The sequence below is a fragment of the Canis aureus genome, chromosome 24 (assembly GCF_053574225.1).
Source record: "Canis aureus isolate CA01 chromosome 24, VMU_Caureus_v.1.0, whole genome shotgun sequence".
NCBI classification, from domain to species: Eukaryota; Metazoa; Chordata; class Mammalia; order Carnivora; family Canidae; genus Canis; species Canis aureus.
Window position 1 is genome coordinate 43,391,836 of NC_135634.1, and position 15,771 is coordinate 43,407,606.

The following is a 15,771-nucleotide window of genomic DNA, read 5'->3' on the forward strand; positions in this document are numbered from 1 at the left end:
CGGGGAGCCCGTTGGGGGACTCGATCCCGGGTCTCCAGGATCACGCCCTGAGCCAAAGGCAGATGCTCAACCACTGAGCCACCCAGGGGTCCCGGGAAGAGGTATTTGGATGGACTTCTAGGAATAAGCCAAAAGATAGAGGTCTTTGTGACCCAAGTTCCTAATCAAAAGGCACTTAATGCAGAGGAAGTTGTCAGTAACTAGATGGGTAAGATGCTCTGCTCTGTGGATGTCAGTGGGCCTATTTCCTCAGCCACCCTACTGTTTGCTGGGTTCATAAACAAAATGCCCTGTGGCAAGGATGGGGCCTGTGTGTGGCCGCAACAATAGCCTCCTCCTATCAAGATAAATCTGGCCTCTGATTTAGAGGAGTAAAGGAGAGACTGATACTGAGCCCCCCAATAAAGGGCTGTACTGCGGGAGGGGGGTCCAGTCACTGACTTGATGTAGGTGATTAAGTAATACTGGACCCTTCAGTGATGGAGGAAGCAGAGATTTGTCCTCCCTGGATCGTGGCCTATTCTAGACAGGATCTGCCTTCCTTGCATCCAGAGTTCTTCAGCAACATTGTGTGTAAACAGACTGAGTGCCCTACTTGCCATCATTGTATCCCATAGGAGATTGCTTCAGATTATTTTACGGCAGTAAATAATTCATGAAATAAATAGACATAAATAAATAAGGCAATGAACACAAAATTTCTTGCCCTTAACATATGCTCCATAAGTTATTGATCTTTGAGGGGTCCACAGGCTTCTTGCTTTTCTTAGCCTCCTTTTTTTTTTTTTTAAGATTTTTAAAGATTTTATTTATTTATTCATGAGAGACCCACAGAGAGAGTCAGTAACCTAGGCAGAGGGAGAAGCAGGCTCCATACAGGGAGCCCGATGTGAGACTTGATCCCAGGATCCTGGGATCATGACCCGAGCCAAGGGCAGATGCTCAACCGCTGAACCACCCAGCCATCTCTCTTTGCCTCTTTATGAGAAGTCCCTGTGGGGGTTCTTTCAGCAGGGGCATGTCTGGGAGGGGCTTGAGCAGAAGGGACGAGCAGGCCAGTGTAGCCTGCACTACTGCTTTATAGGAACTCTGAGCTCCTTATGGCTTGCCCACCACGCCTAGGTCTTTCCACTTCCAGATTTTCATGAATAATGACCGCTGAATGAAACTGATGAAAAGGGAAATAGGGGGCGTCTGCGTGGCACAGTCAGTTAAGTGGACCGACTCTTGGTTTCGCTCAGGTCCTGATCTCAGGGTCATGAGATTGAGCCTTGAGTGGGGCTCTCTGCTCAGCAGGGAGTCTGCTTGAGGCTCTCTCTCTCCCTTTCCCTCTGCCCTCCTGCTCATGCTCTCTCTCTCTCAAATAAATAAATCAGAAAGAAAGAAAGAAAGAAAGAAAGAAAGAAAGAAAGAAAGAAAGAAAGAAAGAAAGAAATCGAGTTGGTGATTAGCTTCCCAGAGCACACAACTGGCACAGGAAGGATGGAACCAGGGAGTGTGTGTCACCGAGGCCCACGGGGAACCCTTTATAGAGCACATTTTATATCCTGGACTTACTTCTGTGTAACACCAAATATCCATGCCACTTTTTTTTTTTTAAGATTTATTTATTTATTTTAGAGAGAATAAGCACAAGTGGGTGGGGGGAGGGGCAGAGGGTGAGAGAGAGAGAAAATCTCCAGCAGGCTCCCTACTGAGCACAGAGCCCATCATGGGGCTCGATCCCAGGACCCTGAGATCATGACCTGATCTGAAATCAAGAGTCAGGTGCCTGACCGACTCAGCTACCCAGGAACCCCAAATATTCAAGCACCCTCTTCTTTGTTTTTAAAGATTTTATTTATTTACTTATTTATTTGAGAGAGAGAGAGAGCAGGAGAAAGACTGAGAGAGCACAAGCAGGAGGAGCAGCAGAGGGAGAGAGAGAAGCAGAGCCACCCAGACGCCCCTCCAAGCACCTTTATTTATTTATTTACTTTATTTTTAAATTTATTTTCATTTTTTTTCCCAAGCACCTTTAAATGCTCCCATTGCATATGCCAAAAAGCCATGGTGAATGCCGAGGTTAGTGATACTAAATAAATACAATGGAAGATTTACCTTCAGGAAGGATTTGGGGACATGTTGTGTAAGGGGTCAGGAAATCTGCACCCTGAAAGGGTTCAGTAGATGAGGGTAGGTGCTATAAATAATGGTGCCAACTGGAAATGTCCTACCAGAAAGCCCTGAGTAAATGGAAGCCGACCTGTGGCAACTTTGAACTGGGAGGGAGGGCAAACAGGCCTGGTGCAGACCTGGGGTCAGAGGGCTCTTATCAGTCCTTAACTTCATGGCCTCCAGTTAAAGCCCCAGACCGCAGAGGAACATCTCAGAGAACTTTACCCCCAGAGCACGGCCCACGTTGCCATGTGCCGGATGGGCCCATCGCATACATAGAATCGTGGAGGCCACTCTGGTGCATGGTGACATCACCTGTGCATAGGGCTCGGAGGAAAACCTGCGGACGGGGCCCTGGCAGCAGGAATGGGTGCAGGTCAGATGTGCTGGTTGCTTGTTTGAGGGCCACTTGTGCCTTTTGATGCCGCTTGCCACTAAGCAGCCTGCAGTGAACTAAGCTGTCAGCTGGACCAGCCCACGGAGAAATGGCTTCAGGGAGGGCTAACAGCGGAGACAAGAGGCCCCTGGGTGGCACAGTGGGTTAAGTCACTTGCTCTCAGTCCAGGTCTTTTTTTTTTTTTTTTTTAATATTTCATTTATTCATGAGAGACACACAGAGAGGCAGAGACACAGGCAGAGGGAGAAGCAGGCTCCATGCAGGGTGCCCGATGTGGGACTGGATCCTGGGTCTCCAAGATCAGGCCCTGGGCTGAAGGTGGCGCTAAACCGCTGAGCCACCTGGGCTGCTCTCAGCCCAGGTCTTGATCTCTGGGTTTTGAGTTCAAGACCTGCGTGGAGCCTCCTTAAAAAAAAAAAAAAAATAATAATAGGGGCACCTGGGTGGCTCAGTGGGTTAAGCACCTGCCTTCAGCTTAGGTCATGATCTTGGGGTCCTGCAATCGAGCCTCACATCAGGCTCCCTGCATGGAACAGGGACCATTAAACCAGTTGGGGACTTGGTTTAATGCATGAATGACGTCCTGCGGGGCCCTCAGGCCCGGGGCACCTGCCTTTCCCCCACGAGGCAGGGGAGGGGGCAGGACGCACCTGGTTTCTCCGGGACAGCAGGGACTGGTAGGGGCTCGGGGGTAGATGGCCTTGCCCTCACCCGCGTCTCACGGTCCCCCCGCAGCTATGCACGTGTGACAAACTGTGGGAGAAGATCGTGCTGTCGGCCTGCGACACGGTCACCCCGGACATGAGGGCCCTGGCCGAGGACATGGGCTGGAGGCAGATGTTCTTCACCAACAAGCTGCAGCTGCAGCGGCGGCTCCGCAAGAGGAGGCAGGGCCAAGGAAGCCACAGGAACAGCCAGCTGTAGGGACGCGTGTTCCTGCCCGCAGGGGGCTTGGCGCCAGGCTGTGTTTTTTCTTCTGTGTCCAACTCTCCTCCCCCCATCGGAAAAGCCTACAGGGTTTGCACACAGGTGCAGCAAAACCCGACTGGGCCTTGCCTGAACCCCGGCCCCCCCATCCCATCCCACCCCCGGAGTGGGGGTCAGATCCCTGGCCCCAGCAGAGGGCTGGGCGGCAGGAAGCCTGGGACACCCACCCGCCTGCGGAAAGGGGCTTCTGCTGGACAGAGGGCGACAATAAATGATCATTAGCAGCTTTTCACTACCTGGTTTTCTCGAGGCACTGGAAAGGATCTCTGAAGTGCACCCCCCACCCCGCCCCTTCCCACCCCCCACCCCAGGAAGCGGTGAGCCAGTCGGGTGGGCCCAGCCGCCTTCCCAGCTCTCTTCCCTGCATCCCTGTCCCGTGGGCTCCGGTGCCAGCTGCCATCCCTGTGGACAACCTCTGATCCGGCCACGCGGCGAGACTGGAGCGAAGTCCACCTCCTGCTCGCACAGCCTCTCTCCCAGGGCCCCGCCTTGTCGGATAAATCTATCAACTCTCCTTATAGGGACGCTGCCCACCCCTCCCCACCCCAAGGACTAGGGACAGCTACCACTTTTATTTTCTTATTTTTTTTAAAGATTTTATGTATTTATCCATGAGAGACACACAGAGAGAGGCAGAGACACAGGCAGAGGGAGAAGCAGGCCCCATGTAGGGACCCCGAAGTGGGACTCGGTCCCGGGAATCTGGGATCAGGCCCTGGGCCAAAGGCAGACACTCAACCTCTGAGCCACCCAGGGGTCCCCAGCTACCAGGGATTTTTAAGGTTTAACCAGGGATTTTAAGATCACAAGCTGTGGGTGACCAAGTGAAAAACCCAAGTACAATTTGTAGTCTGTTAACTTGGAAAAGGGGTTAAAAACAGTACAGTTTTAGGGGGAGGAAGCTCTACTTCCCTGAGATGGGTGATTTATAAATTGTTTTCTTACTGTGCTCTCCCGAGGATGAAGGACCCCAGACAATGACACTCAAGGCAGCAAATAATCTGATGACTCCTTTTAGGCTACAGAAAAAGGTAGCTGTCAGCCGCCCATCCCCTTATTAACTGTTACCATTTCTTTTTCCCTCCCGCCACCTGCACTTTAGTGCCTGGAAGAAATAATAGATGCCCCACCTGCTAGGGCAGAGGAATTTCCTGTGATGCCTCGAGGCCTCCTGCATGGTCTGTTCCCTCCACTGAAATCCTTCTGAAGGGCTCTAGCCACGGCTTAAGTGGCAGGTTCTTTTTCTTTCTTTCTTTTTTTCTTTCTTTCTTTCTTTCTTTCTTTCTTTCTTTCTTTCTTTCTTCTTTCTTTCTTTCTTTCCTTTTTCTTTTACTAAATCTGTGTTAATATCAAACCAGATTTTTAACCCCCACCCCTTCACATTCACACCCTTAAAACTCAGTCATAGATTTCCAGCGACATCTGTGAAATCGAGCTCAGTCTGCTTCCTGGCAGACAAGGAACCTGTCAAAGTCGTGTCTGGATGTAGTCCAAGCAAAGAGCAAAGGTTTAATTGGTGAGAGAGCCAGGCTGCATTCCCCACCCAGGGTGATGGGGTGACCAGCCAGCTGGGGGGGAGGCATGCACTTCTGCACAGTTTCTGCACCTTCGTGTCTCCCCAAAGTCCTGGGACTTCACCCTTCAGCGACTTCTGATTAATACCATGGGTGGACAAACCACTGTAGGTAGGCACATTTTGGTACGCAAGGTAATGACATAAATATAAAGTTACAGCTCCTTCGTGACATCGATGCAAATATGTCAACAGCTTAAGCATTTCCTATGTTTAATCAACTAACGGAGACTCTGAAAGCTTATGGGCAGGCACGGCTCTCTAGATTCAACATAACTTAGTAAACACAAATGTGGCCATTTGAAGACTCTTGTTATCTACAGAAAATATTATAACATAAAAATAGATGCTAGCAGTAGATAACCATGAAAAATGAGTCATCGATACGTTGACTATTGCTGATAATAGTTAAAATAACACATTATTAGATTATTCCAGTGATTATGAGCACAAATAATTTGGGTGCCTTATTATAATTTTTTTGGGGGGGTGTAAAAAATCCACAACAATATCACCAACCTAAAATCCTGCAGGGGACTCCTATCTTCAGCTGTTGAAACATTTTGCTCCTCCTTCTCTGGCGGAATTTTTCATCTTAGATCCCGTCGGATGGGAACGGATAGCTATGGTGATCCTCCCTGCCTCTACAGATAGCTCTCATGTGGATGAATTACTCCGCTCCGCGTATGACGTACCATTTCAGAGTGAAATGCCACAGCACTTTATAATCTTGCCTCTCTTGTCTCTTAAAAGTGTTTCTACTTGTTCTCACTTACCATTGTAATAGTAAAATGCTGATATTTTCTGATGATTTATATGTGTAGGGTTGTAAGAACAACTCCTTAACAGCAGATGTGAAAATTCATAAACTAAAAAAATAAATACATTTTACTTAATATCAAGTTCTGTTATTGCTTTTTTTTTTTTTCCCTGAACAAGTTAGTGTAGTACGTGCATCCAATCCCAGTTATACAGAATCCAAAATGTGGTGCACTGAGTAGACTCGAGAATTTAGGATTGATATTAGGATTATTTTTTTTTAAGGTTTTGTTTATTTGTTTGAGACACAGAGCAGGGGGAGGGGAGAAGGGAGGGTGACAAGTTGATCCCATGACCCCGAGATCACACGACTGGAGTCAAAAATCAAGAGTCGGACGCCAAACCGACTGAGCCACCCAGGCATCCCAGATCGAGATCATGACTGGAGTGAAGAATGGGAAGCGGAGGTTATGGACAACTCACTAGCCGCCACTTATCATTATTTTCCCAGATGCTTCTGTCCAACATGGTCACCAGCCCTCATTCATTACCCCAAACTGACTCCCAAGATGCCAAAGATTAATATAGAACAACCTTACTAAAAACATAAGACATTTGCACAGCGTAGTTTTTTGCTCTGAGCCTTAGTGGGATGACATTTATCTTCAGTTTGTGTTAAGATAATACACTGTGGGATAATATCCAGGCTTTTCAACTCTGAACAGTTGGTTTCAAGTTACAATGAATGTCTTCAATTGGATTTTAAAAACCCTAAGTAGACATCACATTAAAGAAAAACGTGTCCTGGTGGTTAAAAGCATAATGCTATGTATCAGGTCATTTTACAAGGAAGAATTGCTATCTTAGCTTTACAGATTTACTGTTTTTGTTTTTTTAAAAGATTTTATTTACTTTTTCATGAGAGATACACACAGAGAGGCAGAGACACCAGCAGAGGGAGAGGCAGGCTCCCCGCGGGAAGCCTGATGCGGGACTCGATCCCAGGACCCTGGATCATGACCTTAGCCAAAGGCAGATGCTCAACTGCTGAGCCACCCAGGTGCCCCTTTATTTATTGTTTTGAAATGAGGTTACTCACACACCGGGGTAGCAGTGTTTTGTCCTCAGAGCATAGAACAATCAGGGCCGGGAGCACAGAGAACTCCGTGTTTCCCTCCCAGATCTGTGTTCCTTCCATGTAGATCTCCAGAAAAGTAATTTTCAATTGTGAACTTGTTCTGCACATCCGGAAAGTCTGGAAAGACCAGCCATAGGTCCATGGTCACAGATTGAGTTGGAATAAACTTAGAAATTATAATAATAGCAGCTTCCATTCATTGAGTGTGTACCGGGTGCCAGGAAACAGGTAGTAACGAACTTAATTCTTATAGCAACCCCGGAAGGTAAGTGACTATTTATTATTTCTGTCTCATAGATCAGAGATCTGTAAGCTATGACATAGGCCTAATTTGACCAGCCCAGTTTCCGAAGATTAAAATTTTATCGGAGCACATTTTTTGTATTACCTATGGCCATTTTCACTTGACAGTGGCAGTATTAAGTAGTCACAACACGGATGTATGGGCTGCAAAGCTGAAGTTATTCTCAAAGAGGACATTTTCCCCAAGGTTTTATGACTAATAAGTGGTATAAAGTTGAGACTTAGATCTATACCTAAAATCTTTATTCTTTTTTAAATTAATTTCTTTGATTTTTTTAATTGAAGTTCGATTTGCCAACATATAGTATAATACCCAGTCCTCATCCCATCAAGTGCCCTCCTCAGTGCCCGTCACCCAGTTACCCCATCCCCCCACCGCTTGCTTCCCCAAAGTCTTTGTTCTTTGTTCTTTTTTTTTTTTTTCTTTGCATCAAAGTCTTTGTTCTTAACCACAAATGCTACACATCACTTCTCCTTTCAGAGCCGAGACCACATTTGACCAATGGAATTTGAAAAGGTGATAGGATTTGCCCAAGGTCATTTGAAATTATTAGGCCCTGAGCACAAGATAAGAGACCATTCTAATTTAGTTGTCCAGAGAATATTCCAAGTCTTGATGAACTAAATTATTTCTTTTTTCTTTTTAAAATTTTAATTCCAGTGTAGTTAACATAGTGTTGTATTAGTTTCAGGTGTACAGGATAGTGATTCAACAATTCTATCCATTACTTGGTGCTTATCATGATCAGTGTCTTCTTAACCCTCTTCGTCCATCTCCCCCATGCCCCCACCCACTTCCCCTCTGGTAACCATCCGATTGTTCTCCATAGTTAAGAGTCTCTTTCTTGGTTTGTCTCTCTTTTTGCTTCTTTGTTTGCATCTTTGTTTCTTAAATTCCACATATGAGTGAAATCATATGATATTTGTCTCTCTCTGATGGCTCATTTTCGCTCGGCATTATACACGCTACCTCCATCCATGTTGTTGCAAATGGCAAGATTTCATTCTTTCTTACGGCTGAATAATATTCCACTGCATATACACCACATCTTCTTTATCTGTTCATTTGTTGATGGACACTTGGACTGCTCCCGTAATCTGGCTTTTGTAACTAATGCTGCAATAAACGTGAGGTGCATGTATCCCTTCAAATTAGTGTTTTTGTAATACCCAGTAGGGTGATTACTGGCTCATAGAGTAGTCCTATTTTTAAATTCTTGAGGAACCTCCACAATGTTTTCCACTGTAGCTGCACCAGTTTCATTCCCACCGACAATGCACCGGGGCTCCTTTCTCTCCACATCCTGGCCAACACTTGTTGTTTCTTGTGTTTTTGATTTTAGCCATTCTGACAGATGTCAGGTGATACCTCATTGTGGTTTTGGTTTGCATTTCCCTGGGGATGAGTGATGTTGAGCATCTTTTCATGCGTCTGTTCGCCATCTGGATGCCTTGTTTGGAGAAATGTCTTCTGCTCATTTTCTCATTGGAGTATTTGGTTTTTGGGGGGTGCTGAGTTGTGTAAGTGCTTTATATATTTTGAATACTAACCTTTTATTGGATACATCATTGGCAAATATCCTCTCCCATTCAATAGGTTGTTGTTTAGTTTTGATGGTTGTTTCCTTTGCTGGGCAGAAGCTTTTTATTTTAACGTAATCCCAATAGTTTATTTTTGCTTTTATTTCCCTTGCCTCAGAGGGCGTATCTAGAAAAATGTTGCTACATCTGATGTCCAAGAAATTGCTGCCTGTGCTTTCTTCCAGGATTTTTATGGTTTCAAGTCTCACATTTAGGTCTTTAATCCATTTTGAGTTTATGTTTGTGTGTGGTGTAGGAAAGTGGTCCAGGTTCATTCTTTTGCACGTAGCTGTCCAATTTTCCCAACACCTTTTGTTAAGAAGACTAGCTTTTTCCATTACATATTCTTGCCTCTTTTGTCAAAGATTAATTGACCATATAATTGTGGGTTTATTTCTGGGCTTTTTATTCTATTCTCTTGATTTGTGTGTCTATTTTTGTGGCAGTATCATACTGTTTTGATTACTACAGCTTTGTCATATAACTTGAAGTCTGCAATTGTAATACCTCTAGTTTTGTTTTTCTTTTTCAAGATTGCTTTGGCTATTTGGGGATCTTTTGTGGTTCCATACAGATTTTAGGATTATCTGTTCTAGTTCTGTGGAAAAATGTTGTTGGTATTTTGATAAGGATTGCATTAAATCTGTAGATTGCTTTGCATAGTATAGACATTTTAACAATACTTGTTCTTCCAATGCGTGAACGTGGAATGTCTTTCTATTTGTTTGTGTCATTTTCAGTTTCTTTCGCCAGCATTTTATAATTTTCAGAGTACAGGTCTTTCACTTATTTCGTGAGTTTATTCCTAGGTATTTTATTATTTTTGGTGCAATTACAAACAGGACTATTTCCTTAATTTCTCCTTCTGCTGCTTCATTATTAGTGTATAGAAATGCAATAAATTTCTGTACATTGATTTTTGTATCCTGCAACTCTACTTAACTCATTTATTAGGTTTAGTACTTTTTGGTGGAGTATTAGGGTTTTCCATATACAGTATCATGTCATTTGCAAATAGTGAAAGTTTTACTTCTTCCCTACCAGTTGGGATGCCGTTTATTTCTTTTTGTTGTCTGATTGCTGTGACTAGGACTTCCAGTACTATGTTGAATACAAGTGTTGAGAGTGAACATCCTTGTCTTGTTCCCAACCTTAGGGGAAAAGCTCTCAGTTTCTCCTCATTGAGGATGATGTTGGCTGTGACTTTTTCATATAGGGCCTTTATTTTGTTGAAGTATATTCCCTTTACAACTACTTTGTTGAGGGTTTTTATCATGAATGGATGTTGTATTTTGTCAAGTGCTTTTTTTTTTGCATCTATTGAAATAATGTTTTTTATCCTTTCTCTTGTTGATGTGATGTATCACACTGACTTATTTGTGAATGTTGGACCATTCTTGCATCCTGAGCATAAATAAATCCCACTTGATCATGGTGAGTGATTTTTTTTAATGTATTGTTGGATTTGGTTCGACAGTATTTTGTTGAGGATTTTTCCATCTGTGTTCTTGATGAATTAAATTATTGCCCATTTTTTCTATCAACAAGCATCTTGAGTTCATTTAAACAAAGGAGTTGATTCTTTTTCAAAGCCTTCACACACTCTTCAAGAAAACTAAGTAAGGGATTTTTTTTATTATTATATTCAAGGGATATGGCTCACTGGGACATTCAGACTCAGTCCCCTCTCCTTCCTGCCACTTTGCCCACTTGGGAACCAGTCCCTCCTAAAGACTCTTACCTTTTACTATTTCACCTGACAGTGGAAGGGGCTCCCCAGTGCCATTTTGAGACCCTCAACCCAACGTTCCCTGCTTGTCATTGTTGGAGGTCCATACAGTTCATCTGTGGCACTTTTAATGCTCTTAAAATGCTCTGGTGATCTCTTCCCTCTGCATGACTCGGTTCTCCTTTCCTGGGTGACAAATGCTGCTGCTCCCCAGCCTTCCTAATTCAGCATCAGCATTCTCTCCTCATTTCCATGTTTGTGGACATTTTGACTTTGGAGACCTCCAGTCCATGTAAGCCACACTGCAACACGGCCAACAAGGCCGGCGATTCTGTAGCCTTCACATCTGGGATTTCTGGGGTGAGGCCAGGCTCCCCTTTGAGGAGCCACTTGTTCCAAGCATTTGTGATTCTGCTCTCTGCTCTAAACTGGGCCTGCTCAGACCCATCTCTTCTTCTTCATCCAGTAGCCCTTCACTCTTACAGCCCTGGCTGTATGAGGTCACCTGCCCTCTCTGGACTCTGTGAGCAGTGACACCTTTAATGACACCTGACAGCTCTTCTTCTTTTGTCTTCGGTGTCTGCTGGACTGGCAGACAGCTTCTTCCCTGCTGCAGACTGCAGAGCATCGCTGGAGAACATGCTAGGATGCTCCGCCTTGGTGCACTACAGAATCTGGCCAGGCCCCCTCTGGCTTCCTGCCACTGCTTTAACAGCCCATTTCTTGTCTCATCTATTTCCTGGACTCTTCACAGTGGCTCTTCAGACTTTGCCTCCCACTTTGCAGAAGTCATCAGTGTAAACTTTCCAGCATATTTTGTCTCCTAATTTTTTAAAAAATATTTATTTGACACACAGAGAGAAAGAGAAAGCACAGGTGGAGGGGAGCAGCAGAGGGAGAGGGAGAAGCAGGCTCCCCACTGAGCAGGGAGCTCGATGTTCAGCTCGTTCCCAGGACCCTGGGATCATGACCTGAGCCAAAGGCAGACACTTAACCCACTGAGCCACCCTGGCGCCCTTCTCTCCAGCTTTAAATGTCCCTGTCCTGGCCCTGCCTTCTCTTCTTTCTACCTTCAGAGGCGGATGATACCTTATTTCCAGTGCTCACTCCTTCCCATTGGCAGGGACCATGGTCTGTCCCATCTCCATGTTTTCCTTCACCTTCAGACTCTCCTCACAGAGCCCCATCCCTTTTCTTCCATGTATCCATCTCTCCTTGAAAGAAGCTTCACTTCTACTGTCCTTCTTTGTACCATCCTGTTTCTCTCCTTGGCAGCCACCAAACTTCTTTAACTCTTCATTTACTACCACCCCCAAGTGCTCCCACTCTGTCCTCTGGTCTTCCTGTCTCCCTCGGCAGTCTTCTGAAGAGACTCCTTCAGCTGTTACCCTGTGTTCTCCTGGTTAACACATTTCCAAACTCTGTTTATTTATTAGTTACTCGGCACCAAGCCCTGGACTCAGCACTGGGGATGCTCGAGTAAACACAACACAGCTCTACCCAGCAGCAAGTTCATACTCCGTAAACACACTGCTTTCTTCCTCTTTTATTTGAGAGAGCGAGAGAGAGAGAAAGCTCATGAGTGGGGGGGGGGAGGGGGAATGAGCAGAGGGAGACGCACACTCCCTTCTGAGCAGGAAGCTCGACCTGGGGCTCCATCCCAGGACCCTGGGACCATGACCTGAGCTGAAGGCAGACACTTAACCCACTGAGCCACCCAGGCATCCCTGCCCTCGTTCTTTCACAAGTGAAGAGTAGAATGTTTCAGAGGCTATATAACCTGTCATGGTGCTAGTGATCCGATGGCTAGTGGAATGTATGCTTGTCTATTTTTGTGTTTTCTAGAATGTTCTTTGGTAGTAGGCTTGGGTATAAATATGTTTGTTTTTCAGAGACTGCTTCAGTTCATTCTCAGAACTTCTACTGTGCTCTTGCCAGCTATCTTTGTTATACTTGCTGAATGTATGTAATTTCATTATCATGGAATAAATCATTTTGATATCCTGAAGTCTTCCTGTGTGGAAACACAGCAATAGTTACTATACCTTTTGGCTTATTTTACATTATAATTTGCCAAATAGTTTATAGAATTTATTTATTTATTTATTTATTTATGATTTTATGATTTTATTTATTATTTATTCATGAGAGACACACAGAGAGAGACAGAGACACAGGCAGAGGGAGAAGCAGGCTCCATATAGGGAGACCGACGTGAGACTCGATTCCAGGTCTCCAGGATTAAGCCCTGGGCGGAAGGTGGTGCTAAACCATTGAGCCACCCGGGCTGCCCAATTTATAGGTTTTAAACTTTATATAAAACTCATGATTTTAGAAGTTAATAGCATTTTATTCTAAAATTTAAAAATTTACTTATTTTTTATTATATTCAAGGATGGATCATTTGCTTTTAAAAAAAAAGAGATTAGGAAGCTTGTTTTCCTAGCCCACAGCTGCACCATCTAAGCCTAAAGATGCTGAAAAAGAGGAAACTGAAATCTACTTTAAAAAAAAGTATAAATATGAAACAAACTATTTCTTAAGATTTATCTTTTCCTTGGCTTTATGATGTTAAAATTCTACCTTTTTGGTGCCTCTTAAAGTTGTGGCACCATTTTGAGAATAATAATGCAGAGTTTCAAGAAAAGGGAAGTGAATATTTTAAATGTAGATGTGATGAGTTCATTAAAAGCCAAAAATTGATCATTACAGCCTTTCAAACAAGAAACGCAAAAGCCATTGAAGTACCACGCAGGGAAGTGACTGCACTGAACTGCCTGGAGACAGGCACAGGCGCCCGTACAGCTGACGCTGCTGAATGCCTGCTGGATGGAGAGTCAGCAAAAGGAATCACAGCAGTGCCACTTTCTAATGATACAGTAGCTTGTCAAATTAAAGATTTAGCTGCAAACATGAAGGCTGAGTTAGTATCTTCTCTGCGGTATTGTACTTTTCGTCATACACATGGACAAATCAATAGAAGTGGCTAGACTCACCAGTTTGCTTGTGTTCATCTGGTATCAGCACCAGCTAATCCGAGATCTTCTTTTTCCTGAAGACTTTATTTATTTATTTGAAGGAGAGAGAGAGGGCATGCACAGCGGGGAATGGGGGCAGAAGCAGAGGCAGAGGGAGAAGGAGATCCCCTGCTGCACAGGGAGCCAAATGTGGGTTCGATCCCAGGACCTTGAGATCATGACCTGAGCCAAAGTTGGATGCTTAACCGACTGAGCCACCCAAGCCATCCCCTCATCTCCTAGATCTTTTTTTTTTTATAAATTATTTTTTATTTATTTTTTTATTTATTTATGATAGTCACACACACACAGAGAGAGAGAGGCAGAGACACAGGCAGAGGGAGAAGCGGCTCCATGCACCAGGAGCCCAACGTGGGACTCCATCCCGGGTCTCCAGGATCGTGCCCTGGGCCAAAGGCAGACGCTAAACCACTGCGCCACCCAGGGATCCCTCCCAGATCTTTTTTTATGGGAATGCTTGGAAACAAACTCAAGTGGTGCTGAAACATTCACAATATTGAACAATTTTATTCACCCTCATGGCTGATCCCAGAGCAACTGTGTTGATGTTTGCACTGATGGTGCAAAAGCAACGGTGGCTCAAAACTACTGGCGCCTTAGCACAGGCCGAAGAATGTCCTGGAAGTCATTGTATTTTTCCCTGCCATGCGTTTGCTGCCAAATAATGGCCGGATTCACTTATCTTTGTTGAAACTGTAAAAATTATCATCACCTTACCTTTATTAAGTCTTTCCTCTTGAGTCCACATCTTTTTTTTAATATTCCGTGTGACAAAATGGGAAGTCGGTACAAAGCACAGCTGCTGTAAATCAAAGTCCAATGGTTGTCTTGGGGAAAAGCACTTCTGTAACTAAGCTGCAAGCTCACTGGTGCCTTTTCCATGAAATGCCGTGTTTATATTTGGCAGACACATTATTGAAAATGAGGCTGTCACTTCAAGGAAAATAACTGCAGTATTTGTTGCCAATGATAATATTTAAGCTTTCAAAAGGAAATTAGAATTTTGGATAATTTATATCAACCTCCATGAGCTTGTCCACTTGCCAATTGAGATAGAATTTACATACCATGAAATTCACCCTTTGAAAGCATATAATTGGGTGGTTTTTATATATTCACAAAATTATGCAACAAGTATCTAGTTCCAGAACATTTTCATCAGCCTGGAGGAAACCCTGATAGCAGTGCCCACTAGCAGTCACTCCCCATTCCCATTTCTCCCCCAGCCTCTGGCGACCACCAATAAGCTTTTCTGTCCTTATGGATTTGTCTAGTCTGGATATTTCATATAAATGGAACCACACAATATCATGTGATTTTTTAAACACACTGTATAAAATATAAAAACATCTGGAAGATCTATAAGACTCAGTGGACCCGTATTTTCCAAATGACTAAAGCTTTATGTTACATAATCATAACTGGGCAAAAGATTCACCAAAGTGCAAGACAGATCAATGGCTTCTAATGTGAAGATTGTACAAAAAGTTCATTGATACTGTGTCAGATTCCACATTGCCACTAACCTGTAAGAAATATAAGTGTGTTGAGTTTTGGCATGGTATCAAAAAAATCCCTACAGGGTAGCTGGGTCGCTTAGTGGTTGAGTGTCTGCCTTTGGCTCAGGTCATGATCCTGGGGTCCTGGGATCGAGTATGGCATCAGGCTCCCTGCAGGGGGCCTGCTTCTCCCTCTGCCTGTGTCTGCTTCTCTCTGTGTATCGCTCATGAATAAATAAATAAAATTAAAAAAAAAACCCTACAATTATCTGAAAAGACTTAAAATAGTCCTCGACCCTAAAATAAAATATTCCTCCCTTTTCCAACTACATATTGATATATACACATTTCTTCATGTATGTCAATCAAAACCACCTATCACAACAGATTGAATACAGAAGCAAAGAAAGATGAGAATCCAGCTGTCTTCTATAAAGCCATATATTAAAGAAATTTACAAAAATGTAAAACAACACCATTATTCTTACTAAAAAAAAGGAAAATTTGGCTACTTTTCATAAAAATGTGCTATTTATATTAATAGTAGGCTCCTTAATTGTTGTTCTAAAATGAAGTAATGCATGCATATTTTTTTAAATGTCTGAGTTTT

At 43.9% G+C, this 15,771-nt stretch overlaps 1 protein-coding gene across 6 annotated transcripts in view; it reads left to right on the forward strand.

Annotated features, from left to right (window-relative positions):
- FBXO36 (F-box protein 36) overlaps positions 1-13,865 on the forward strand; it is a 106,964-nt gene extending 93,099 nt beyond the window's left edge. For 4 of the 6 annotated variants that reach the window (XM_077869128.1, XM_077869129.1, XM_077869131.1 and 1 more), the window contains one exon: positions 3,290-6,016. In XM_077869128.1, coding sequence (XP_077725254.1) covers positions 3,290-3,478 — 189 coding nt within the window. In that variant the 3' untranslated portion in view covers positions 3,479-6,016. Of the gene's footprint in view, positions 1-3,289; positions 6,017-13,336 lie in introns of those variants that run through there. The other 2 variants (XR_013363317.1, XM_077869130.1) reach the window with 2 other exon arrangements.
- The last annotated feature ends 1,906 nt before the right edge of the window (positions 13,866-15,771 follow it).